Source organism: Halichoerus grypus, chromosome 7, assembly GCF_964656455.1.
Source record: "Halichoerus grypus chromosome 7, mHalGry1.hap1.1, whole genome shotgun sequence".
NCBI classification, from domain to species: Eukaryota; Metazoa; Chordata; class Mammalia; order Carnivora; family Phocidae; genus Halichoerus; species Halichoerus grypus.
The window spans coordinates 2080630-2105837 of NC_135718.1; the positions used below are offsets into that span (position 1 = coordinate 2080630).

At 53.4% G+C, this 25208-nt stretch overlaps 1 protein-coding gene across 1 annotated transcript in view; it reads left to right on the forward strand.

Annotated features, from left to right (window-relative positions):
- TCERG1L (transcription elongation regulator 1 like) overlaps positions 1-22853 on the forward strand; it is a 192571-nt gene extending 169718 nt beyond the window's left edge. The window contains exons 9-12 of the mRNA XM_036070130.1: positions 2235-2370; positions 13477-13566; positions 17645-17763; positions 22006-22853. Of these exons, the coding sequence (XP_035926023.1) occupies positions 2235-2370; positions 13477-13566; positions 17645-17763; positions 22006-22162 (502 nt within the window). The 3' untranslated portion in view covers positions 22163-22853. The remainder of the gene's footprint in view (positions 1-2234; positions 2371-13476; positions 13567-17644; positions 17764-22005) is intronic.
- The last annotated feature ends 2355 nt before the right edge of the window (positions 22854-25208 follow it).

Here is a 25208-nt window from a genome sequence, read left to right on the forward strand (position 1 = left end):
CTTTTTGTTAAAGGTACCAAACTCATTCAGCCATAAGAATGTTAAAAATATATTTAGCAAGTTTGCATTTACTTTTGACTAATTCTAATTGAACTGAGAGCTTCACATTCTGGAAGGCATCCAGCAGCTCTGAACAAAATACTGTTGAATGAGCTATAATACGTGATCATCGCTGAGCTTGTAACGTTCCTATTAATCTTGTTTCAAGTTCCAACAATACAGGTCTTGTTTCCATACTTCTATTTTTAACTAATGAAAATTTATTACAAAGAAATCCTAATTACACACTCTGGAATAGGATACAATTGCAAATCCACTGGTGATTTTCTTTTTTTTTTTGAAAATCCACATAATCACATAAGAAGCAGAGAATGTAAGTTCTCCTGAAATAGTTGGTCTATAAATAAGATTCCCTAATGGGCTGGGCAAACGTCTTTGTTTTTGTTTTTGTTTTTTTCTTTGCACATTTTATACTAGGTTGGATGAATCCATACTCCACCCCCGGTGAGTGTTAGAGAACACTGCGTATTCTCAGCACATCCTAAAGTTGGTAACTGACGGATTTCCACGGTGTCCTGGATGGAGAGTGATGGAAAAAGTGGGCATCAGGGGGCAGGAACCAGCTGGGTTGAGTGATGGCATGACCTTGAACGGGCCTCCTCCTGCTCCCCAAACGCACGGATTGTGCAGACTTGCCGGATAATCCTGTGCGGGTGTCCGTGCCGGACATTGCGTGGCATTTAGCAGCATCTCTGGTCTCTGCATCTCCATGTGCCAGTAGCCACCAGACGTCCCCCGGGAGCACGAGCACCCTGGGTGCGGGCAGGGTTCTGCACCTGTGTCAAGAAGCCCGGGTGGGTGTGGCATGAGCGCCTTTCACCCACTAATTCCCAGGGTGAGGCTGGTTTTGCAAACAAGTGGGGACATGCCATGCTCTTTAGGTGCATGTTCTTTGCTCTTTCTATACCCCCTGGCAGGCGTGCAGGGGGCACCGAGTCACGGTGCTTGGCAGGGGGAGTTGGCAGCCTAACTTGACCACAGCGCCTTCAGAAAGGGAAGGTTCCCTAAAACTGGTGGTCTAAGGACAGTAGATTTGCCCCCCCTCGTTGCTGGAGTCGCTGGCCATGGGACCCGACTATGGGGAAGTATGGGGCCGGGCTGGGCCGGGGGAGGCCCCACAGAGGGATCCATGGGGTCACAGCAAGCTGCTCTCCAGGCCAGTGTAGGTGGACTCTGTGCCTCAGGGCTGAGCACAGCCTGTGACGAGGGGACTGGAGCGGCGGCTGGATGGGCTTGCTCCCATGTGGGCCAGGTCAGGGAGGGGGAGGGCGTCGTGTGAGTACCTGTGTCTGCAGGTGGCTGAACTTCTTCCAGCAGCAAACACTGAGATGTTTTAGAAGGAGGGCCCCCCGTGCTGCTGGGATAAGGTGCAAAACGGAGAGGGAGCTATCGAATGGGCGGCAGAGGACAAAAGGCAGGATGCTGAGCTGGTGCTCAGTAAGGGCCAGCTCCTTCCTTCCCCCGAGCCGCCAGCCTGCTGAGGGTGGCGCGTTGGATCCCCCGCTGCCCCACTGGGCCCTGGCTCCTGTCTGCTCCCGATGCGGCTCGCTGTGTGGGCCGTAGCTGCGGCCACCCCTGGGCCGGGGGAGGGGAGGGTCCAGAGGTCCCGTTCTGCACCTTTCCCTGCACAGATGGCCTGGGGCGGGGTCCGGGTCCCCGCTGCTGTCACTGACATCTCCCTTTCGGGTTAGACCCCAGGACAGTGTTTCTGTACCCGGAGTGCTGATGGCACAGTCCCCGGTAATTGTCTTCCCGCGTTTGTCCAAAATGAAGGCCTCGCTGAAACAAAACAGAACAACAGAAACAGAACAGGATGTAAGCCCCGATGATTTGCTCCGGTGGAAAGGCTCACCCCTTTACGTCCTCTGACACCAGGTCTAGGGGGTGAGACAGCGACTCTGGGCCTTCCCAGCGGCCCCACTCGGCCTGCACACACACCCACCATGACCTTCGCTCCCGGCTGGTGCCCGTTGGGTCAGGGCTTCAGTCCCGGCTGCACCCCAAACACAACAAAGCAGTCTGCATCCAAGAGCAAAACCGCGTCCTTTGTGGGGCTACCGGCGCCTCCCAGGTTCTCGGAGCGCTTGCCTCGGCAGGTGTGACCTGGAGGCACTCAGAGGTGGCAGGTGGGCCTCCACGGGCACGTTTAACTCTCTGTGTCTTGTGCCCTAAAGGACAGAAGGCCATGTGAGTCCTGGGCCAGAGGAGGCAGAAGGACAGGACAAGGGTGCCAGGACGCCGCCGCCCCAGATCCTCCTGCCGCTGGAGGAGCGGGTGACCCACTTCCGAGACATGCTGCTGGAGCGAGGGGTAAGGACCCGAATGCAGATGACAGCTGTCCCCAAAGCCAGTCACTGAGTAATGGCCCCCCCACAGCCCGAGGGACACTTCCCTTCCTCCCTGAGTTCATGGAATCAGGCTGAGTAAAATTCGGGTGCCAAATCATTTGAGGCCAAAGCAACATGAAAAGAGCCCCTGCTGCTTGTCTTGAGGGGTGTGGAGGAGTCACCGGCCCCTTCCCCCACCTGCACCTGCAGGCCCCCGAGAGACAGACAGGAGGGGATGGTCACCGGGACTGCGTGCAGAAAGCCTCTGCATTGATGAGCTTCCTGCTGGAGCCCGGGCAGGTTTCGGGGTCCACACCTCCCAGAGGGGCATCCCCTGTGCTCATCTTCACCAAGAAGGGGCTAGTTTTAATGAAATTAGGATGTCTTAATTATAGTTGACTTCTGAACCCTGGTTTGAATTTAGGGGGAAAAACATTTTAGAATCAAATACCCTTCCCATGCTATTTCCATCTTTGGCTTTTGGGTATAAAATGAGCCAGCTCTAATAGCCCAGTTGGATTTCTTCACATAATGAGGCTGAACGCAGGGGCGGTAGTGGGAGCCTCTGTGCGCTGGTGATTATAATGGACACGGTAGTGACCTTGGGAACTCGAGCAAATCTCGTCTGCAGTGAGCAGCCACCCCCAGGCTGCCTCTGGCTGGGCCGGCCCCTCCCAGCAGGTGCAGGGGCGCTGCAGCCAGGTGTCACGAAGACCCCACTCCCCCCAGAGCAGGGGGTGGAGCAGGGAGCCCCAGAGTCGGGCTGGCGGGAGGCCCTGGGGGTGCAGGGCAGCTGGGATGGTAGGACAGAGGCAGTCCAGCTGTGGCAGAGCTCTCTTTCTGTGCACCGTGAGTGTTGATGACTGCATCGCTCCAGCTTGTTATCCACTTAAAACTGAAATACAGCCCTCGGCCGTGAGGGACTGGAAGGAAAACTAGACTCATGAACTTGAAACTGCAAGGCAATGTGCGAAGGCTAAATTAACACTGATGCCAAGTGTTGCCAGAGGTGCTGGAAGGAACCCACACAGGGCAGTCTGTGCGCATAGATGACACGCTTCATGGCCCCGGGCCGGTGCTGACCCTGGAGTGGACCCACAGAGCCCGCGACGCAGGGGCTGATCTGCTGTGGCACCTGCCGTCCCCTCTTCCTCTCCACCCTCACGTTGCCCCCAGGCAGCTGCAGGACAGGTCTGTTGCATTACTCCTGAGAAGTGATAAAGCATAGTCTTCTCTCCACAAAATCGCCCAAATAGGCTGCTTCTGTCCTGGAGAGCCACTGGCCTGGTTGCTCCTGAGGTTTGCCTTGGTCCTCGTTAGGTGTTGATGGACATGCAGGTGGTTCTCTGCCCTTGTCATGTGCCAAAATATGTGTATTTCTGAGTGTTTGAATCGACCTGGCCAGTCTGTTCCAGTTGAATCAGCCAGCAGGAGACATGATGGCATTAGGAGCCTTCGAGAAATAGAAGCAAGCATTCATTTCATCTTTGTAATGCCTACATTGCCCATCTCTCTGTTTTGGAAACCAGCCAGGCCCAGCACGGTATCAAACTAACCCCCATGGGAGCCTAAGGCTGCCTGAGACACCCACCTTCCTCCTGGCCAGCCGGGTCTGTATGGCTTCTTGAATTCATCCCAATGGCCTTCGTTGAGCAGTTTTAATAATGAGATTTTCAGTGCATTCTTGCCTCATTGAGGCGGGTGATTCTCTTTGATTCTTAGATGTTTCTATGTGAGAATCTTATGTAGATGAGAATCAGCAAAAACAATGTGGAAATACAAAGCACCACCCTGGAGTTCTGAGTTTCCCCTGGGAAAAAGAGTCTGGGGGTAAAGCCTGAACCCCTATTTTAGGAGAATTTCAGAAGAAGCCCACATACAGTTGATGAATAGAAAAGATCAATTTGAATTTACTGCTGATGTCATAAAGCAATGCCACCATTTATGACTTTTTGACTTTATAAAATATGCCAGCAGATTTTATAAGTTATTCATGCTCAAGAGAATTTGATAGCTAAGCCCATAACATTTCTAGTTGCTTAAAAATGAGGCACAGAAAGGTCACTTTTTTCATGGACTGAGTGATTAATAAGATTTTTTATTGCATTTGTTCGGTGTTTCCATCCAGAAAGTCATGTACTTACAGAATGATGGAGCCTGTTCCTGCAGGTTTCCAGTAGTTTAAGGAGGGCATGGTTTGGGGCACTCCATGGGGATTACGGATTGGGAAGGGGCCTTTGGCTTTGTGGTTTTGTAGTAGGTCTCATGGCTCAAGGAAAGTTTTATTTTTATTTTGTTTTACTATACAAACCACAATAGAGCCTTAAAAAAAAACCCACAAAATTCAGCCTATGAAGGGGCAGGTTTAATTGGATAGCAGATTGTTCATGTGATCCCACCTATTTAGATAAATGTATTAGAAACACTTTATTGAGAACTTCTTCCTCCTGCCTCGTGTCCCTCAGGAGTAGGAATGGCTTTCCCAGGGGCCAGGAAAGGAAGACCTTTGGAGAGCCCTGGATCTTGTTCCGGGGACTCTAGGCCCTGCACCTGCTGTGCTCTCTGGGGTCCCTCTGCAGGGAACCCTTGGCCAGCTTCCCCGCAGCGGGTGGCCTCGGGGAGGCTGGCTGGCCCTGTGGCTCTCCATACAGGTGATCCGAGTCTGTTAGAAAGAGGAGCTCACGGGCCGCATGCACATGCCCACCGGGCCATACCAGTCTGTCTCTGCACTGAGACAGGTGTCCATCACCAGGCTGTCGGTAGAAAGTAACAGTGTTAACTGTCTTCCTACCAACAGGGCAGTGGGGGGGGGGGCTTCTCCCTGTAGCTAGAAGGCCCACCTCGCTCCCTGACTTCTGAGGTCCCCCTTCCCGTGGACACACAGACGGCTTTGCCTCTCTGGAGCTGGAGCTGGACCTTGGGGCAGGACACATCCTGAACGGCTCAGTCGTCCTCACGTACCAGCAGCCCGTCATGGCCCTGGAGGCGGGGCCAGTGCACCTGCAGTCTGCTCCACGCGGTGACTCTGTGCTCCTCGGGCAGCTGAGCGGCCCCGTGTTCTTATGGCAACTCTTCAGATCTCGCAGGGCACACGGAGTACCACGGATAACACACAATTGTGCTGTGCAAGTCATATACGCTGTAAAAGAAAATTTGCAAAAAAAAAAGTCTCAATGAACAAAGTCACCCCAAATCCTATCCTAAGAGAGAATTATTTTCATCAGTGAGGTACATTTCTTTCCAGTCTTTCTAAAAATAGATTTTAAGATATCAATCATAAATATCTTTGTCTTATAGTATAACCAGGATTGAATGTAATTGAACGTGGCTCGACCAAATTATTTTGTTTAACATGGTCGATTTTATGAGGCTCAACCTTGACTTATAAATTTGTATACTGTTTTCTCTTTTTAAGCATTTTTTTAAAGTGTCAGTATCAACCTTTGGAAAACATTTTAGATGAGGTCATGATATTCAATTCATTGTCAGTTCAGAAATCCTGCATTTTCATTCATTGCTCGTATTCTCCAAATTTGCTATTTTAAATAACACCCCGATGATCATGTTGACACGTGAACTCTGTGTATGTAGGATTGTTTCCTACAGGCTGTAAACATTTGGCCTCTCTTACCAAATTGCTTTGAGAAAAGTCATTTTCATGCGGTGTACTCTTCTAGTGGCCACGTTTGAGAGTTCCCGAGGGTGTGTTTGCCAGCACACCCAGCCTGATGAGGGAGAACTGTAAATATTTATTATTTTTTGAACTGCATTGTTCGTTTCCTTGGGTTTATGTTTTGTCTCAGCTTCGATGGCGTGGTTCCTCTTTCCTGAACGGACCGCCATGGCCCATGGTGATCCGGGTTTTCAGATGATATTTTATTAGTGATGATATCATGTTCTCATCATGGAGATGCCCTTGCGGAGGACAGTGGACCACCCACTCTCATTGCCGGAATGGGATTCTGTCTATCCCTAATGTGAAAATAACCCTCAAACATAAATTAAATCCGCGGAGGATGTTGTTGGGATGACAGCATACAATTCCATGTATCTATCAAAATAGAAGAAAGAAGCTGAAGTTGGTAAAATCCTATGAGCGTCACCATCGAGGATGAGCAAGGAGCACCCCTCACCCTTCCAGCTGCCCGAGCTGCCTTCAGTCGTCAGGAACTCCAGAATCCATGTCTCCCAGGAAATTGGGTAAAGAAGGGAATGGTATAAGTGCTAATTACAAGGAACATGGCATTTGTTATCAGCCTGAGCCCGCGGGAGCCGGCAGGAGAGCAGGGACGTGGAGCAGGGACGGAGGACGGCGATGCAGATTTCAGAACTGAAACTCGTCCACAGGACCTGGTGCCATGAGGTTTTGTGGGCGATGGCTGTGGGGGCCTGGGCTGTGGAGAGGGGCGAGTCCTGGAGGGGGAGTTGTGGGTGGAGTGGGGACGTCTGGGCTCAGGCGGGGTCTGGCGGAGCTGGGGATTGAGGATCCTGGGCGGTGTCGAGGCCAGTGTGGGAGGGGAGCTGGACAAGCTGGCTGGCAAAGCGGGACAAACTCCCAAACAAGGGGCCCACGTCTCCAGCCACTGGTCCTGGAGGCAGAGGTGGGTGGGCTCAGGCCGGAGGGAGGTTCCTGAACCTTCTTCAGGGGCCGCTGGGTCTCCGGCGTGGCTGACCAAGCACCACGTCCACCTGTACCCAGTGGCTTCGGTGCCCCTCAGAGCCCTGCACCTGCTCCCCACCTCCCTCCATCCTGGTGAGAGAGGCCTGCTGCTTCCCCCAACAGAGGTTGGTTAATGTCCCTGAGGCCAGGGTGCTGGAGATGGCCAAGTGTGGGGCCCTGCCAGTGGCCAGGGACCGACGGCAGGTCCCCGATGCCCAGCCCGGCCCCCTCTTCGGGCAGCTCCAAGCACAGGCTGCCCCCACATGCCGGTGAGTGGTCTCGCTCGCCAGTTTTTCTTGTTTTTAGTGTCACGGAAGGGAGCGTTCTCCAGAGCTTCACTCGCGTCTCTACGCTGAGACGGCCCGCGGAGCTGTCCTGTGGGCCCTGGGCTGGAGCAGCCTGAAGACAAGAGCGCGCTGGCCACGGCCGTGGGGCCCGCATCCCGGAGGCCGGAGCTCTTGTCGCAGAGCCGTGAGCGTGATTGAGAGAGATCGCTGCCTTCCACGGGGCAGGGAAGCCATGGAAACCGGAGGAAAAAGCCGCCCTAATGATGAACAGCCCACGCTCCGGATTCCATGTCACCACTGACACACAGAGCAAGGAAAGAGTAAATACAGTGTGGCTGAGAGTCAAATTTGGGCAAAAACATTAGCTTCTAAAGTACGTGCATTTGTGTTTGAGCTGGAGATGAGCCCCCCTGAGACCCCGAGGTCACCCAGCCGTGTTCCTGAGCCCAGACGGCAGCCGCTGGGGGTGGAACCCCAACAGAGCCGGCGAGAGGCAACAAGGATGGTGCCGACGACAGACAGACTCGGTCACGTCTGCAGCCCTGCCTGGCTCACCGGCTGCCCGGGCGCTCCCCAAGTGTGCCCAGCACATGCTGTCCGGCCCGCCGGCGCTTGGGGCAGGCAGGACCCATCCTCGGCAGCCTTCCTCCCTTCCCCTGGCCCTTCGGTCCCTGGCTGTTCTGTGATCCAGTGATTGACAGATGCTCAGAGTGGCCTTTGGCTTTGAGGATAAAAGCAGCATCTGCCTCTTTCCTTCGGGGCGCCCTGGTCGTGACGACCTCCCCGAGCCCACGTGTCATCTCAGGTTCCAGCCAGAACCCAACGCAAGACCCTTTTCCTCAGCTTTCAGAGGGGCTTTGGTGCCGCTGGGGCTGAGGTCAGAACCGGTCTCATCCGGAGATTTTTCTTCTTTGTGCACAGGACCGCGGTCACCTTCACTGGGCTTTGACGGGGGGTCGGCCTCGCCTGTGCCCAGCGGGTAGAGGAGGCAGCTGCCGAGCACGGGGCACCCCCGGAGACCCTGCCGGCCGGGGTGGGTGCTCAGGGAAGCTCAGAGCTCAGCCGGCCAGGGAGCCCCCACACTGAAGCCGGGAGAGCGGCTGGGAGGCCACGGGGGCCCTGGGTGAACGGCCGGCCAGTCTGAGAGCTCAAGAAATGGAGCAATTAGGAGACCGTCGAGATTGTGCAGGCACGAGATGACCACGTCCACGAGCTGCGGTGGCGAGGGGCCATTTGCAGCTAGTTCCAGCAGGACTCATTGGCGTTTCCAAACCAGGTTATTTTCCCGGAGAGCACATTGACAAGCGCTGGAAGACGAGGGTCTGGCTCGCGCGGCCGCGAGAGGGTGTGGGTTCCCCTGCCGCCTGTCATCCTCCAGACGTGCCACACGGGGACACCCCCAAGCCAGCAGCCGTGTGCCCCTCCGTCCCCCGCCCGGAAGTCCATGCCGGCCCACAGTTTCGGGTTACGGCAGCATCTGCTGGGGTTCGGGACGGGCGCCCTGGCTGCAGCCTGCTGTCGCGCCCTCACTGTGCGTGTGTCTTAAACCACCGGCCCCGCGGGCTCCGCTGTGTAGACGGCAGGAAACAGATAGCAACTCAGGCCTTAGAGACGGCGAGGGGAGCGCGTGCGCCGGAGGGGCGCGAGGTACGGGAGGCCGCGCAGGGGAGGAAGGCAGGGTCATGGTGCCACGGTGACCCGTCGAGTCTGTGCCCACGATGCTGCCCCAGGCGGGGCGGGGACGCCGCAGGGTGGCCAAAATAAAGATTGTGCAGGAGTGCTGAGGAGAGGCAGACGGCCCAGCCTAGGACAGCGCCCCAGGGAGCGCTCCGGGGCGGCAGAGCTCCAGCCCTCCCGGGGGAGCCGCGTCTCCCGGTGGCCAGCTCGCCCAGCTGCTCACACGAGTCCGGGATTACAGGCAACAGGAGCTGATAGCGGGCTCACAGAGCCCAGGCCTGCAGAGGACACAGAATGGGCACAGGACCCAGCCAGGCTGCAGAGGATGCTGTGCTCTGCAGGGAAGGGTCTGAAATGGGCTGGGGAATCCCACTGCTCAAGGGGCCAACCATGTGGGAATGCCAGAGTCCAAGAAGCACAGGCTAGACTAAGAGACAAGTGGCCGCGTGCTTAGTGCTGGGACCTGGCGAGGCGGCGGGATCCTAAGGCAGCCCCAAGGTCCCCGCCCCCAGGGCACACCCTGGAATAACCCCCTCCCTCGGGAATGGGCAGGCCGGTGAATAGGATGGTGGGTCACTCCATGAGGACATTACAGGACGTTACAAGTCTTACACGCAGTTTCTCCCGCCGGCTCTGGAGAAGCAAGCCACACTGGCGTAGAAGGGCCGTGGCAGGGAACACTGGCGGCCTTGGGGCTGAGAAGGGCTCCTGCTGGCTCAGCAAGAGAGGGGAGGCCTCCATCCCTGTCCCGTGGAGTGAGCTTCCCAACCAAGATGTGATCTTGGGGACATGGGAGGCCCAGGCCCACGAGGTCAGGCTTTCATCAGAAGCGATTCTTATGGTCCATCCTAACTGCAGTTCTCGAGAGTCCTCTGGGAACAGCTGGGTCTCGCGGACAAGGCTGTGCCCCCTGCAGGCAGTGAAGGACCCCGTTCCACGCGGACCCCGTTCCATCCTCCCCTTCTGCTCTGACCCCCGGCCCGGGTCCCACGCCTGGCTGTGCCTCTGTCCACCACGGCCGCCATTCTCTGAACTTGAACAGCACCTGTCAGCGTGGATCTCAGGTGATGTGACGGGACTGTTCTGTCGTCCTAAATCACAGTCATTGCAGAGACGGCTCTCTTGCCTCACACACAGACTGAAAATTCCTCTGGAGCCAACCATATATTATTAATTTTTAAAGAATGATTGTGTTATACATCTAGAACTCCAAAAACCCTCAACACACCAATTCTAAACCATACTGTGCCTTCCCTAGCGAGCTGAGACGGGGTGTCCACTGTGGTCCCTACCAGGTGGACAGGAGCCTATTTGTGCGGGCTGAGTTGAGGTTGCCCCCAATGTCTCTCCGTAGCCGCCCTAACACCACTGTGGTCAGGAGCCGGAGAACCCTGGGGTCAGTCGGCCTGGACGCTTCCCCAGGGAATCCCTGCCCCAGTGCCCACATTTTATCATGTTCTCAGTCCTTGGAAGAAAGTCTCTGCGTAGAGCCTGGGTCATCCTGTCCAAGAACAGAGCTCATGAATATTAAAAAGGGGGCTTTATTTTTATTAGGAGAGATAGAAAGTGTCAGTTAAAAAAACAAAACAAAACCATAAATTATGCTGTACCAAGTAAAGCACCTTATTGTTATGTTAATCCCCATACATTACATCATTAGTTTTAGATGTAGTGTTCCATGATTCATTGTGCATAACACCCAGTGCTCCATGCAGAACGTGCCCTCCTCAATACCCATCACCAAGTTCCCGGGAATACTTTAACGTGTGCAAAATAAGAGGGTGAATGGGCTGTAAGCTGCCAGTTAGCATCCCCTCTCCTCTTGCCCAGGGGCTCATTTCCCACCCAGGCCCCAGAGTAGCCCTTCCTAACATGCACGTGACGTGGGACTGTGGCTCTCGAGATAAGGCACGGCTTCCTCAGTCTGCCTGGGACTCTCCCACCTCTTCCCAGCTCCTCCTGGGCTCCTTCACCCCCAGCCCTGCTCCCCCCCTGCAGCTCCCATGTTCCCCCAGCTCAGGAACGTGGCCTTTTCACCCCAGATAGCCCCTTCCAGATGTGCTCCCATCCCTTCAGGACTTCGATGAGTGTCCACGTTCCAGAAAAGTCGCTGCTCTGGAGACTTATCCCCAGGCTGGTGGAGGGACCCCTCAGCACCCAGGCACATCTCCGCTGGGGCCCAGGTGCCTCCCAGGAGACTATTAGCTTATTTATCCGCCTGAGCCCAGACCGTGGGCTTTTTGGTGTCGGGGAGCCTGACTTCCTCTGAGTCCTCAGCATGCAGTGCGGAGCCTAATGCAGAGTCAATATTTAGTCAATGTTTTTAAGTGAATACATTATTCTGTAAATGACTTAAATATTTCCTTGCTCTGTCAGTGGGGAGAAGCTAGAAGCTGCACATCCCACAGCAACGGGCACACTCAGCCCAGATCGCGGTGTCTGCTTCGTCCTGCAACAGGAGGAACTGGGATTCCCAGAGAATTGTCTGATTCTAGGGCTGAGGCGGGAGAGACACGAGACGAGGCTGGAGTACCCTGAAGTTCCAGGAAATAAGGAAGTGCCCCACCCCAAAATGATGGGGTAGCCAAAGGAACACAGGAGTCAGGCAGCAAAACTCCCCATGGCCAAAGCTGGAACCATTTCAGCAAAAGCATAAAGTCATATTGGATTATCACCCAGATTATGAATAAATAGCCACGAGTGTGTAGTGGTACATGTAAGTGATGGAGTGAAGAAGTAAATGTGAGAGAATGGGTGAACATCCCATTCAAAATTCCAAATAAGCTATATTTGGATACATAGTCCCCCAAGAGGTAGAACGTAGCCCTGAGCGTGGGTTGCACAAAGTGACTCCCCACCCAGTAGCACAGCACGGAACGGGGACAGAGAGTAAATTTGTGGAGGACAGATCCGGGGAGTGCAACCTCAGCCAGGAGGCTGGGGCTAACTCCGACCTGCCGGAAGTCATGGTGACAGTAAGTACCTTGAGGGGTTGTGGTGACAGTGGCACCTGGCTCTGGGCTCCTCCCCCAGAACCGAGAACCCCCGACTAATCGAGCAAAGCTGAGATCAATCCAGTACAGGGGCATCCTCCCCCAGAACCCAGAACCCCCGACTAATCATGAGCAAAGCTGAGATCAGTCTAGTAGAGGGGTGTCTTCCCCTAGAACCCAGAACCCCTGACTAATCATGAGCAAAGCTGAGATCAGTCCAGTAGAGGAGCGTCTTCCCCCAGAACCCAGAACCCCTGACTAATCATGAGCAAAGCTGAGATCAGTCCAGTAGAGGGGCATCTTCCCCCAGAACCCAGAACCCCTGACTAATCATGAGCAAAGCTGAGATCAGTCCAGTAGAGGGGCGTCTTCCTCTAGAACCCAGAACCCCTGACTAATCATGAGCAAAGCTGAGATTAGTGCAGTAGAGGGGCGTCTTCCCCTAGAACCCAGAACCCCCGACTAATCATGAGCAAAGCTGAGATCAGTCCAGTAGAGGGGCATCTTCCCCCAGAACCCAGAACCCCCGACTAATGAGCAAAGCTGAGATCAGTCTAGTAGAGGGGTGTCTTCCCCTAGAACCCAGAACCCCCGACTAATCATGAGCAAAGCTGAGATCAGTCCAGTAGAGGGGCATCTTCCCCCAGAACCCAGAACCCCTGACTAATCATGAGCAAAGCTGAGATCAATCCAGTAGAGGGGCGTCTTACAACATACCTGGCCAAGCACTCCTCAAAACCATTAAGGTCAAAACAGCAGGGAAAGTCTAGAAACGGTCACAGCCCAGAGGGGCCTCAGGAGATGCGATGCTGTCATGTGGTGTCCTGGGTGGGACCCTAGCAAGAAAAACAAACCTAGGTTAAAACTAAAGAAGTCTGAAGTGTGGACCTTGGTTAACAATAGTGTAGACGAATCTAGCGTACATACCAATGTAAGGTGTTAAGAGTATGGGAAACTGGGTAGGACATGTCACCTTGTAATATTCTTGTAACTTTTCTGTAAATCTAAAACTATTGTAAAGTAAAATAGTGTGTTTAAAAAAATGACCTACCTAAAAGGTTTAAATATTGATTTAAAAATCAACTAAAATTATGCTAAACTCAGACTATTGGCAAGAAGTTGCGCCCTGTCATGGCCCTCGATGTTCTGAAAATTCTCACAAACACTTCTGCTTTCAAGATGTGACATTCCAGAATGCCCCAGCTCCCCGGACATAACCGGGGCTTCAGATCAGAGGCGCACGGCCCTGGAAGAAATCCAAGGAAGAAATAGTGTCATGAGTGTAGAAATTAAATTTTCTAATGCTCTAAGTATCGATTTCCTAGAGAGTTGGACGTGCGTAAGGCTTCCATACAAGCCGTGTCACTGAGCCCACGGTACCTTAATGCTGTTTTCCACCATTGATCATTTCAGCACGAGTTCAGGCTCAGCCTTAGATGCTAAAAGCAACTCTATTGAATATGTTTCTTCAGGTGTCAGCGTTTTCTACGTGGGAGAAAGAATTACATAAAATCGTCTTTGATCCACGCTACCTCCTGCTAAACTCTGAGGAGCGGAAACAGGTAACGCGGGGGCGAGGCGTGGTGGCGGGCTCTGCACGCGCAGCACCAGCGTGGCGCACCCCCGGAGGTGCCTGCTGATGCACAGGTGACTGTCGAGTTCCTGTTGTCAGGGGGAAGGCTGCAGACGGAGTGCACGCTCACTTGTGAGCTTGCACAGGAGCAGTGACCGGACAGAGGAAGCTGTCCCTAACTGTTCCTAGCGAACCATCTGGTGGTGACCCCATAGGACAGATCCTCCCATTCAGACATGAGAAGGCACATGCTGGGGACACTGGCCACACCCCGGATGAGTGTGTTCAGGAGACTTAAGGTCTTATATGATAACAGTGAAGGAGAAGAGGGCCCAGGGAACGGTAGGAGCACATGTATGAGATGGAAGTTCTAGAAAGCGGGTCCCCAGAAAGCGCAGGAATGGGTCAGAGGACAGCTTCACCTGACGGCTCTGGCCGGGCTTGTTGACAAAGCAGGTCACGGAGCCAGTACTGCTTCCCAGGTGAGGCAGACAGACAGAGGATGGGAGGTGCTGACTGCCAGGGGAGGAGCTAAGGCCATGAGGTGCAAGCTTGCACAGCCCTCCGGGATCTGGGTGGTCCCTGGAGCCCAGACAGAAGGGCCCTGACATCAGTTGCAGAAGATCCGGATTTCCTTCTCCCTGGTTCCTGTGCCAGTCCCACCTCTCCCTCCCTCTACCCTTGGAGTATGAAGTGATGCACATGGAGAGTGGGTCATCAAGAACAGCCACTGAAAACAGAGAAGGCCCGAGAGTCATCTCAGCGGTGGGCTCGGTCACCACGGCCTGCATGGTCACACCGCAGAGTCTGGGAAGGCCTGGGCCAGGGCCAGAAAGGGCTATTTAATGTTGCATTCTGTTGTGGCATGAAGTTCCTTCAAGCACGCACCGGGATGATCAGGGAAGGGCCATCCAGGCAGAGCCTTGGGCCTGCGGACCCTGACGGTCCTGGCAGTGGCGGAACCCCCTTCCCCCCGGTGCAGGCTCGTGGTTGGGATGGTCCTAGATTGGCCACAGTAGAATACAGAACGTGGATCTTTCACGAACTTAAAATTAATGATCCTTTTGCTGTATTCCAGCTGAGCTGTATTTTCCAGAAAGAAACATTTGAAAATGTGTGAAATGTGTTAGCAGTGGCTCCAAAAAAAAAAAGCAAAAAAAGGTTACAGAGTCAGATGAGGTTAGATTATATACATAGACTCCAAAGAAAACTGCAGGCTTTAATCGTAGGTCATATTTCACCCTTTTGTTGCAATATTAAAGACCAGAAAGTCCGACTCCTCGACTATGACCACACGGAGAAGCTTGCTTGTTTTCCCGCCGCGGTGCAGACCCGCGTGCTTGCTAACATCTGCGGACCGTCAGCACATCTGTAGACTGCTTTCGCCGCCGGTCACGGTCAGCACTGTCCTCTCCAGTTCATGGGGTTTTGAGAGACCATTAGCCCTTTGAAGGAAGAGGAGGAAGTGAGGCTCCCCGCCTGACCCTCAAAGAACAGGCCCGTTTATGATCTCACGCTTACGTCCCGTCCCTGAGTGCGAGGCATACACCGGGCTCAGGGGGCTGTTGTGTTGAGCGGGCTCCTCTTGACCCGGGTGGGCGGCACTGCCGAGCTGTACTTCCGGCCACAGCAGCCGGTGCCCCGCCCGCCCGGGCTGGGACCTCGGGCCCGCACCTGCACGTGCACTCTGCAGACTGGTCGGACTGGAATGTCAGCTCACACCAAGAACTCCCTCAAACACCCCGGGAAGCCACCCCGAGGACACTGCAGGCCTGTGTCACCAGCCTGCAGCTTGCCCCGAGGCCCGATGAGGAAAAGCGGGGAGTGGCCTCGCTGGGAGCCCAGGCACGCAGCACCAGGAGCCCTCCGATTGAATGCCTATGTGTGGGCGACAAACCGCCAGCGATCCAGGGGAAGTGTTGCGGTTCCCATGCTCATGGGAGCTGTGCTGCTGAAGGAAGCAATATTTGGACCATCCAAAAACCCGGTCCTACCACGGGGGGCTGCAAAGGAGGTAACTGAGCCCAAGCAGAGTCGGGGTCGGGCAGCGCTCATCAGACCCATCTCCACGGTAACAGATAGTGTTTCCTTTTTATTATGGTAGATCACGCCATAAGGAGGTAATGGCAGATGGTATCTCTTTTAAAAAGCCATGCCCTACTTTGAATGAAAGTCGCATAATTTGTCAAAGAGGGAAGAAACCCTGACACATTAAATTAGAGCAGCATAAATAGAACAACAGAGCAAAGATGAGCAGAGAAATCGGGTTCGCTGGGTGAGTGGTTCAGGCATCCGAGAAGCAGGTCTCCCCGCAGCCTCTGACCCCTCGGGCAGGCAGGGTTTCTTCTGGCCAGATTTCAAGTTAATAGAGCAAAACTCTGGCTAATGATGGAGCCACATGCTTTTATTTGGATAATAACACTTCTTCACCTTTTTTATGAGTCTAAATTATAAGACAACTCACACCACTTGCCTTGGAGGTGCGGATCCTATTCTTACTTTAACATATATGCACGCCCTTTCAGTTTAAGTCCTGTTCCTGGTGCTTCTTGTTGAGGCTGAGCGTCCAGAGGAGAGTGGCATTTGGTATTTGCAACCCTATAAGCTTGTGGTTACTGAAAGCCGGTGAGCGCCCTCCTGCAGTGGCCGTGGGGGCACATCCCGCCTCCCGCACCAGGGCAGGCGTGCGGGAGACCCCCACCCCAGAGCCCTCGGGTCAGACTCTAATGCCTGCCACAGCCATTGACTGGGTTGGTACAGAAGTGCTGTTTATTGGCCTTCCATGATCACATGTGCAATTTTTATTGATCTTTTTATTTATGTCTGCACGCACATGTAAATTATCTCCAGTATTTTCTTTTTAATGCTCTTGAGGCTCCGATAGCATTATTAATTAAACAGCTGTCTCCACCTCCTTTAGGCTCTGGTTTATAAATGACAACATTCTGATATTAGAACAATGAGCCGCCTCCGTCCTGGCGAGGGAGGATCCTTCCGGGGACCGCTGCAGACAGGTTCCCCGGTGTCATGGGACTGCGTCGGCTGCCAGTTTGCAAGAGATACAGTCCTGGAGTCACGGATGCACCTGCCTGCCAGACAATACCCATACCCTTTGGGCTAGGGAATGGGGTTCTCCTGTTAGCTTTCAAAACCCACTTCTTGTCAGACTGGGGTTAGAGTGGCATCTGAGGGTTAAGCGTGTTCACCTGGAGGCTCCATGACCCCCCAGGACAGGCTTGCTGTGTCCACACGAGCCCCCTGATGACCAGACCCCCACACTCAGAGGTGGTCTTCTTGGGGATTAGAGGGTGGGGAGCCAGAGATGCCAGGTCAACTTTGTTTTCACAAAGGTAAAATCACATTTGGAGACCCAAATGCCAATTACGTTCCTGTAGGAACTGACTAGAAGAAATTACACAATCTCACGTGTTATTGGGACTACCAGCGGCGGTGTGACAGTCGGCCAGTGTATGAGCTGCTCACGGTGTTCCCAAACCAGAACCACAGGGGCAGCAGAGCCAGGCGCCTGGACCGTCAGCAGCTCCCACAGCCTCCGGGGAGGGTTGTCGCCGCCCGTCCCTCGCCTCCACGGGCAGGGCTCAGTCAGTGTGTGGCCCCGAGACGGCGCCTCGTGAGGACCCAGGCTTACTTTTCTAGACACTTGTCTCACGATGCTGAGGGTGCCTCACTGAAAGGCTGTGGCTTCAACCCCAGCCACTACGGGATAGAAAGGCGTAACCACAGATTCTCTCCCTGTTCTTTTGTGTTGGTGTTTTTTTTTTTTTTTTTTTTTTTTTTAAATTTTTTTTGTTTTGTTTTATTTATTTATTCATGAGAGTCAGAGAGAGAGATAGAGAGAGGCAGCGGCAGAGGGAGAAGCAGGCTCCCCACCTAGCAGGGAGCCTGATGCGGGACTCGATCCCAGGACCCTGGGATCGTGACCTGAGCCGAAGGCAGACGCTTAACCATCTGAGCCACCCAGGTGTCCCTTGTGTTGGTGTTTGAAACCCAAGATTTCATTTCTGATGTGCAACCTTGTAATACTTGTCTTGTGTGTGTGTTTTAAGATATTTGAACAGTTTGTCAAGACAAGGATAAAAGAAGAGTACAAGGAAAAGAAAAGCAAACTGCTGCTAGCCAAAGAAGAATTCAAAAAACTTCTGGAGGAATCTAAAGTGTCACCCAGGTATGGAGACAGACACAACCTCCAGGGCTGGACACCTGCCCGTGACCGCAGGAGGGCTTTTACAGTCGTTTCCCTTAAACCGCGTACCCTCACGTGCCCTAGACAGCACAAGTGTAACAGCGGAGACCCGCTGGGGAGGGAAGCCCGCCTCCTCCCGTGTTGTGGGTGAGTGAGCCTGCCGCCCCGCCGCGGCTGCAGCGCCCCACGCCCTTCGCCCCCCACCCGCGCCACAGTCTCTCTGTTCTGCTGCCCCGCCACCTGGTTTTCCAGCCTGGCAGCCCCGACTCCATGGTCTTAATAACTAATCAGTAGGTCAGCACTCAGAGAGGAGGTATAACTTCAGAACGAGGGATCAGAGACTAAAATGCAGAACACAGCAGATAGCAGCCGTAACATAAACCCCACCAACCCCATTGGTTCCGGACGCCTCCCCAGTCGGCCGGGATGTAGACAGAAGGTGCACACATCAGGGCAAAGGGGCCAAGCAAACTTGCTGCCAAAATGCACCTAAAATAACCTGGCATTACTCCCACAAAATAAAGCAAACCGGTGGGAAACTAGACGTCAGAAATTAGAAAAGCACATGGACTCAACTGTTCTTAAAAATTAGCTTTCATCGACCGATATTTTAAAAAGTAGTGAACATGTACTACTTTTAGAATTATAGAACTATAACTTTTATAAGCAAAAATGATTTGGGTTTATTTTTATTTGAGGGTTGGGATATCATGTCTAAATGGACATTTATGCATTAGTATTTTAATACTAATGCATAAATGCAACATTATTTTTTAAGTAGATGTTAATTGATGTTGCTTTCAATGCAGACCCCAGGCTCCCATATTTTGATCGATAATTGTTTAGTTCTTCTGGTCAGTAAGTAATTGGATGTTGGGTACATGGTCCTTATAAAACTGCAAGTATTTAAAAGGCAGATATTTTCTGAATGGGAGAAAATGTAGCATGAATTATCCCCATCACAAAATGCTAATCTAGAAAAGCAAATGTGCATCTAAACATTTGTAAATTGTGATTTTCTACTGTTAGAGGTGAGAACACTGGCTTTTCTGTGTCCCCCACATGGTGACCCTAGGAGAGAGGAGTTGGTCTGGAGCCCCTGCCTCAGGGCACAGCCTGCTCAGCCCCTCCTAAGCCCTGCAGTGGGGTGAGGCATTGCACCTGCCTGAGCTGCTGGCCTCAGCTGCAGCAGGCTCCTTGGGGTGGGGGGCGGGCAGGGAAGCAAACATAGCGCCTGGTAGCTGGAAGGAGCTTGGTGAAGGGGATGCCCGTCGTCACCATCACCACCACCACCATCACCATCATCACCATCATCATCACCACCATGATCACCATGATCACCATCATCATCACCACCATCACCATCATCACCACCATCAACATCATCACCATCATCACCATCACCAGCACTATCACCATCATCACCATCACCTTCACCATCATCACCATCACCATTGTCACCATCACCATAATCACCATCACCATCATCATCACCATCATCATCACCACCATCAGCATCATCACCACCATCACCATCATCACCACCATCATCACCACCATCACCATCATCACCATCACCATAATCACCACCACTGTAATCACCACCACCATCATCACCATCATCACCATCACCATCACCATCACCACCATCACCTTCACCATCATCATCACCATCACCACCATCATCATCATCACCACCATCAGCATCATCACCACCACCATCATCATCACCATCACCAACATCATCATCAACAACATTTAGGTAATATTCTTGGTCTGTCCATTGGTGAAATATTAACAATAAGCCAACACATTTCCCCTCCCATTATGAAGACAAAGGAGAAAATATTCAGAATGCATTGAGCAATTAGGAGAAAGATCACACACACACACACACACACACACACACACACAGGGAAAATGAGTGACTACAGTGCATATGTCCTTTTATGATTACTAAGCTATTTTTATGTCAAAATAGCTGATTCTGCAACATTTTCAAGACTTTTTCTGACTTCCTGACCTTTTCTTCCTACTGTCCCCTAGGCGTCCTAGTAGAATCGTGCAGTTCAAGTCACTGCACCCTGGATGGCCAGGTGAGCTAATAAGCACAGGCCATCTGAGCGTCCCTGGAGGTAGCCTCTCAGAGCTCAGCAGCTCTGACCCTGTCCCCACAGCCACAGAGCCAGCCCCAGAGCGAGCCCCCAACCCTGCCCAGCTCTCGGGGTCTTGGGATGGGGCCAGGAGCCACAAGCGACCTCTCCTTGGGCTGCTGGCCAGGCTATGGGATCTGCACTCTGTGATCCTTCTTGAAGGCCCCCTCCCTCACATACAGGTGGGCTGTGTCCCCAGCTGCCAGAGGGAAGATGGGGATGCTGTGCCCATGACTCAGGGGCCTCCCCAGGCCCACTGGACAGTTCACAAGGGCCAACAGAAACCAGGCTGTCCCCTTGGGCATGGCTGTGGGGCCACGGATTTATAACTCTCCCTTTCTTTCCAGGGACGCTTCTTTTTGGAAGTGCCCAGAGTAGGACCTTGCAGACAGGATCTCTGCCAACCCCTAACTGGAAAATGCTTAGGCTGCTACCCACACAAGTGAAGAAAGTAACAAGCCCCTGTAATTCTCATCTTGGAAGGAAGAAAGGAAAATGGGTCTTAGTTCATTTAGGCTGCGTAACAAATTACAAATACAAACCAGGGGCCTTAAGCAACACAGAATTCTTTCTCATAGTTCTGGAGGCTGGAAGTCGAAAAGAGGGCTCTGGTGGTGTGGGGTCTGGTGAGGCCCATCCTGGCCCCTAGATGGCTGTCTTCCCTCTGTGTCCCCCATGGGGAAGGAGTAGGGGGCAATCTGGGGTCCCTTTTGCAAGGGCAGTCGTCCCCATCATAGGGGCACCACCCTCATCCCTAGGGCCCCCCCTCCTGATTCCAGTACCTGGGGCTTAGGAGAGGTCAACATACGATTCTGGGGGACAAGTGCCTTCCGTCCACAGCAAGGAGGAAAGAGGGAAGAAGGGAAGAGAGCACAGGAGAGAAGTGATTTCTTTCTGAGAAGCCCGTGAGCAGGCAGGACCCCAGCGTGTGACCAGGGGGACAGTGACACTGGAGGAGGAAGAGGGAGCTTGGCGACCACAGGGGATGAATCCGGGTCCTCACAGCCCTGTCCGTGCAGTCTTGTTGTTCGGGTATAAAAAAGCTAATACATTATAACCATTCAATACAACAATTTAATGTCCGCACGGAATATAAAGTTCTCTGCGAAGAGAAATGGGGGAATCGGAGGGTCCCCTGGGCCGAGCACGGGCAGCCCGGGTGCTGTCTGCCACTTAGCTCTCCGGGGCCTGTTCCTGCTGCAAGCTCAAGCCAGGGAGGAGGGGGACCCGGGGACCCAGTGCTCGCCATGGTGCGCTTTGTCCCTGTAAGGGACGTCCCCAGCTTGCCCTGTGAGCCGCCCGACCTTGTATTGGACTCCCTGGCCCCACAGCCCTGGATCCGTTCAGTTGATATTGGGGGACGTCTACACGCCGGCCACTGGGCCAAACATTCGGGACTTTCAGTGGGGAACGAAGTGGATAGCAATGCTGCCAATGGAGGGGGTGGCAGAGTAAATGGGCTTACTGTGGTGGTGACCACGACAAGGGCCGTGAAGCACCCTGTCTGTAGGGCGAGGTTCCCCGAACAAGACATGCCGACTTCCAGTGGCGGTGCATGCAGAAGCAAGGGAGAGCGTGAAAGCCAGGGACAACAGGGGACCCATGTGGCCAGGGCAGTGGTGGGCGCAGGTGGGCGGTGGCCAGCTCCGGGTGACGGAGGCCAAAGAGGCAGGAGAGCCGGCTCACCTCCAGAGGGTGAGATGCAGCCATAAGGGAGTTCAGTGGGCTCAGGATCCTGCGCTCCTTCCTGGGAAGTGAAGCCCATACAGGAGCAGGCGGGGCAGGTGTGAGAGGCCCACAGCTACGGCCTTCAGTCCGTTACCTGCCCCACGACCTGCCCCTGTCCCCGGCCTGCCCCATGTCCCAACCCTGTCCCTGGCCTGCCCCACATCCCGACCCTGTCCCCACCTGCCCCACATCCTGCCCCATGTCCTCTCCCTGCGGCGGAACGACAGCCAGGTCTGGTGGAAGGGGCTGTCTGCCCCCTCAGGGGATGCCAGCCTGTGGTGTTCGGGAAGCATCGAACTCACCCCCGGGGCAGGGGGGTCTCAGGAAAGCTCTTGTTTTTCAGGACCACATTTAAGGAGTTTGCGGAGAAGTATGGCCGGGATCAGAGGTTTCGACTTGTTCAAAAAAAGAAGGACCAGGAGCATTTTTTCAACCAATTCATCCTTATTCTTAAGAAACGGGACAAGGAGAACAGACTCAGGCTACGGAAAATGAGATGAGTGTGTAAGGAGTGCAATAAGACAGGTGCAGAGTGGAGGGGGCGCGGCGAGGGGGTGCGGGTGTCCGCGCGGTCGCCGGGCAGGGACTGCACGCAGTTCTCAGAGGATTACTGTTTCATATTGAAGCTCTCTTTTGTACGACGTTCCGAGTTTGATGCATTTCTAACTGCCATGATAGGTTGCTCCCTTAATTATTTTAATTATGCAAATTACTTGTAATATATACAAATTATAAATCCACTGCAGGTTTGTAACTAAGCAGAAACATCTATAACCATCTCCCGGCATTTCCATGAGTTGAGCCGATTATCTGAAACTTTTCTGAAAACTTTTGTGCGTTCCTTCGATTCTGAGCTCCTTACGCGAATGTGTTAGGTCTCGGTCCCGTGTTCTGAGTAGTAGCAATAGGATATTCATCATCAATCATAGTGACAACCGTGAGCATTTTCACACGTGGACCCTGGACCCCCTGCAGGAGTCTGAGGGGGATCGCCTCATCCCCGAGGGGAGCCGGGCCTGGAGACGGCGGCTGCACTGTCGGAGGTCCGACTTAAAATGGAATTATTTTGTACAAAATCATCATATTAATATTTGAGTTATTTTTATTGTATGCCCAGAGTTTGCATGAGATTTTTCTCATCATCTTTGTATAAAAAGAATTTAAAATTTTTTTTAATTAATAAATATTTTAAACCAGTGTGGTTTTGTGGGAAGACTTCTGACACCATCTTCAGTGGCAAAATTGTCAACTAAGACACTCTGTTTTGAAAGATTCATAAAAATGTTTGTGAGTACACATAAAGGCTGAGTAAGTACAAACAAAAATTTTGCTTTTCAACCTGCCAGGTCTGGGTGGCGCCATGTTGGTAACACCCCAGCTAATTCCTCGTATCCTCTAAACTGTTGCGTATTTATCGTGTGGTTTACTGAGCATCTCTTCAGAGGGACTGCAGTTGTCCCCGTGCATGGTGACACCAGTTCTCACCCACCTGCCCGGTCCTCGGACAGTTCCACGACACGTGTTAGGACATAATTGGCCAAGGTGGGTTCTCTCTTTGGGGCACGCCCTGGGCTTGGCACCAGGGTTGTGAGCTTGGCTTCTGTTTTGGTTCTGGGTGCTGGGGCCTCACTCAGGTCCAGCCGGGACCCCGTGGGGTTGGACATCCAGGGCGTGAGCAGGAGGCCGACGCCAGGAGGCAGACCCTCCATGAGGCTCCAGTCTGGAAGTAGAGACTGCCTTGTAAATTGAACAATTTTTTTTTTTTTTTTTTTTGTGGGCAGCAAAGCAAGGTTTGTTGAGTGACAGTGAAGCAAAGTTTACTGAGTGATAGTACAAAGCTCCCAAAGAGGGAGGGGACCAGAGAGGGTTGCCCAGAACAGAGAAATTTAATGGAGAGAATTATTAGTTATAATGGGGCATTGGAGTAATGAGGCTAGTGAGTATAGATACTGCAGAGAACCTGTGAGCAACAGCTCTTAGCCCCAGGGCTCAGAAAGGCACCTATGGAGGAGACCCCCCCCGCCCGTGCAGAGATGGGGAGCTCGCTGGACAAGGTGCAGCCATGGCTCCGGGAAAGCTGGGACCACCCCCCACCCCAGTGTGCCGGGGGAGTCTCTCATGTGGCGGTGTCACGCTGGATGCACTCTGCCCAGCAGCACCGGAGAGATGTCAGACCAGGGGGGCCGCTGGCTGCCCGGGCCTCAGCACCCCGAGAGATGTCAGGCCGGGGGGGCCACTGGCTGCCCGGGCCCCAGCACCCCGAGAGCTGGCAGGCTTTGTACCATCACTCAATCCACTTTGCTTTCCCTATCTCTGTGGGGGAGCGTGGGCTATACTGAAGGACATTCTGTAAACTTTCCTTGGAGAGATGGGGGGGCCTGGGGTACAGATCTACACTGATTTGTGGGCTGGGCTGGGGGGCCCACTGGTTGGGGGTTTGGAAGGCATAAGATTGGGATATGGGCAATGAAGAGGTTGGGGGACCCGGGTAGGCCCAGAGCTGGGAGTCTGCACGGCCCAGGCACTTCATACGAAGCTCTGATAACCAGGTCACCAAATGGGCAGTCCTGGGAATGTCAGGTGGCATCTCCCTCACCACCTGGTTCTTGCTCAGTGTCCGACACAGACCCCTTTTCATCCCATGAAATCCTCGCATTGTTAATGGAGAACAATTCATCCTCACAAAAATGAGCCTCTCAGAGGCAGATTCTCCTTCCCTTCGCATCATCACAGTCCAGGCTGTTACAGAATGGCTTATGTACCACACAACTCCCCACGTACTGTCTTCTTGACCAAGACCTTCATTTTAAGGGATAGTTATTGCCACAGTAGGTCATGCCCACCAAATCCGCTGCACTCCCACGAACCCTGTGGCCCAGAGCAGCTGACTGGCAAAGTGCTGGAACAGCCTGCTGAAGGCACAGTGCCGTCCGCGGGACCAGGCTCTGTGAGGTTGGGTGGTGTCCTGGAGGGGGGGGTCACCTGTTGGCCTCAAACCAGCTGTCTCCCTGGAATCACGGTGCTTGACTCTGGTCCCCAAAAACGGGAGGTGGGAGTGGTGCCTCTCATTATTATACTCAATGAACCTCATCCCTACCACCCCAGGCTTGGTGAGTTTGGAGGCCGTGTTGTCCCAGGGCAGAACCCACCGTCTTGGTCGGGTTCATAGAAGCTGGGATCCTGGCCATTTCGACTCCTCATGGCACTGAAACCAGGGGGAGAGAAGGTCGTGGCTGTGCTTGCCGGGGCGTTATCTCAATTCCTGAAGGGAATTTATGCTTCTGGTGTCTCATGGGGACGGGGGGGAGTGTCAGGAACCCCAGGGGCTCCCCAGGCACCCCGAGTCCCACTCAGCACACAGCTGAGGCTAACCAAAGCCCGAGTCCTGTGGGGAGAAGGCTGGGGTCTGCAGTGCCATGTTTTTACGTGGATTTTCTTCTCCCTTCCTTGCTCCTGTTACCCCATGTGGTCAGTGACAGTTGTAGCCCCTGGGTTTCAGACACGAGACTGAATTAATTAGCCTCACCTCATGAAGACGGGGTTGGA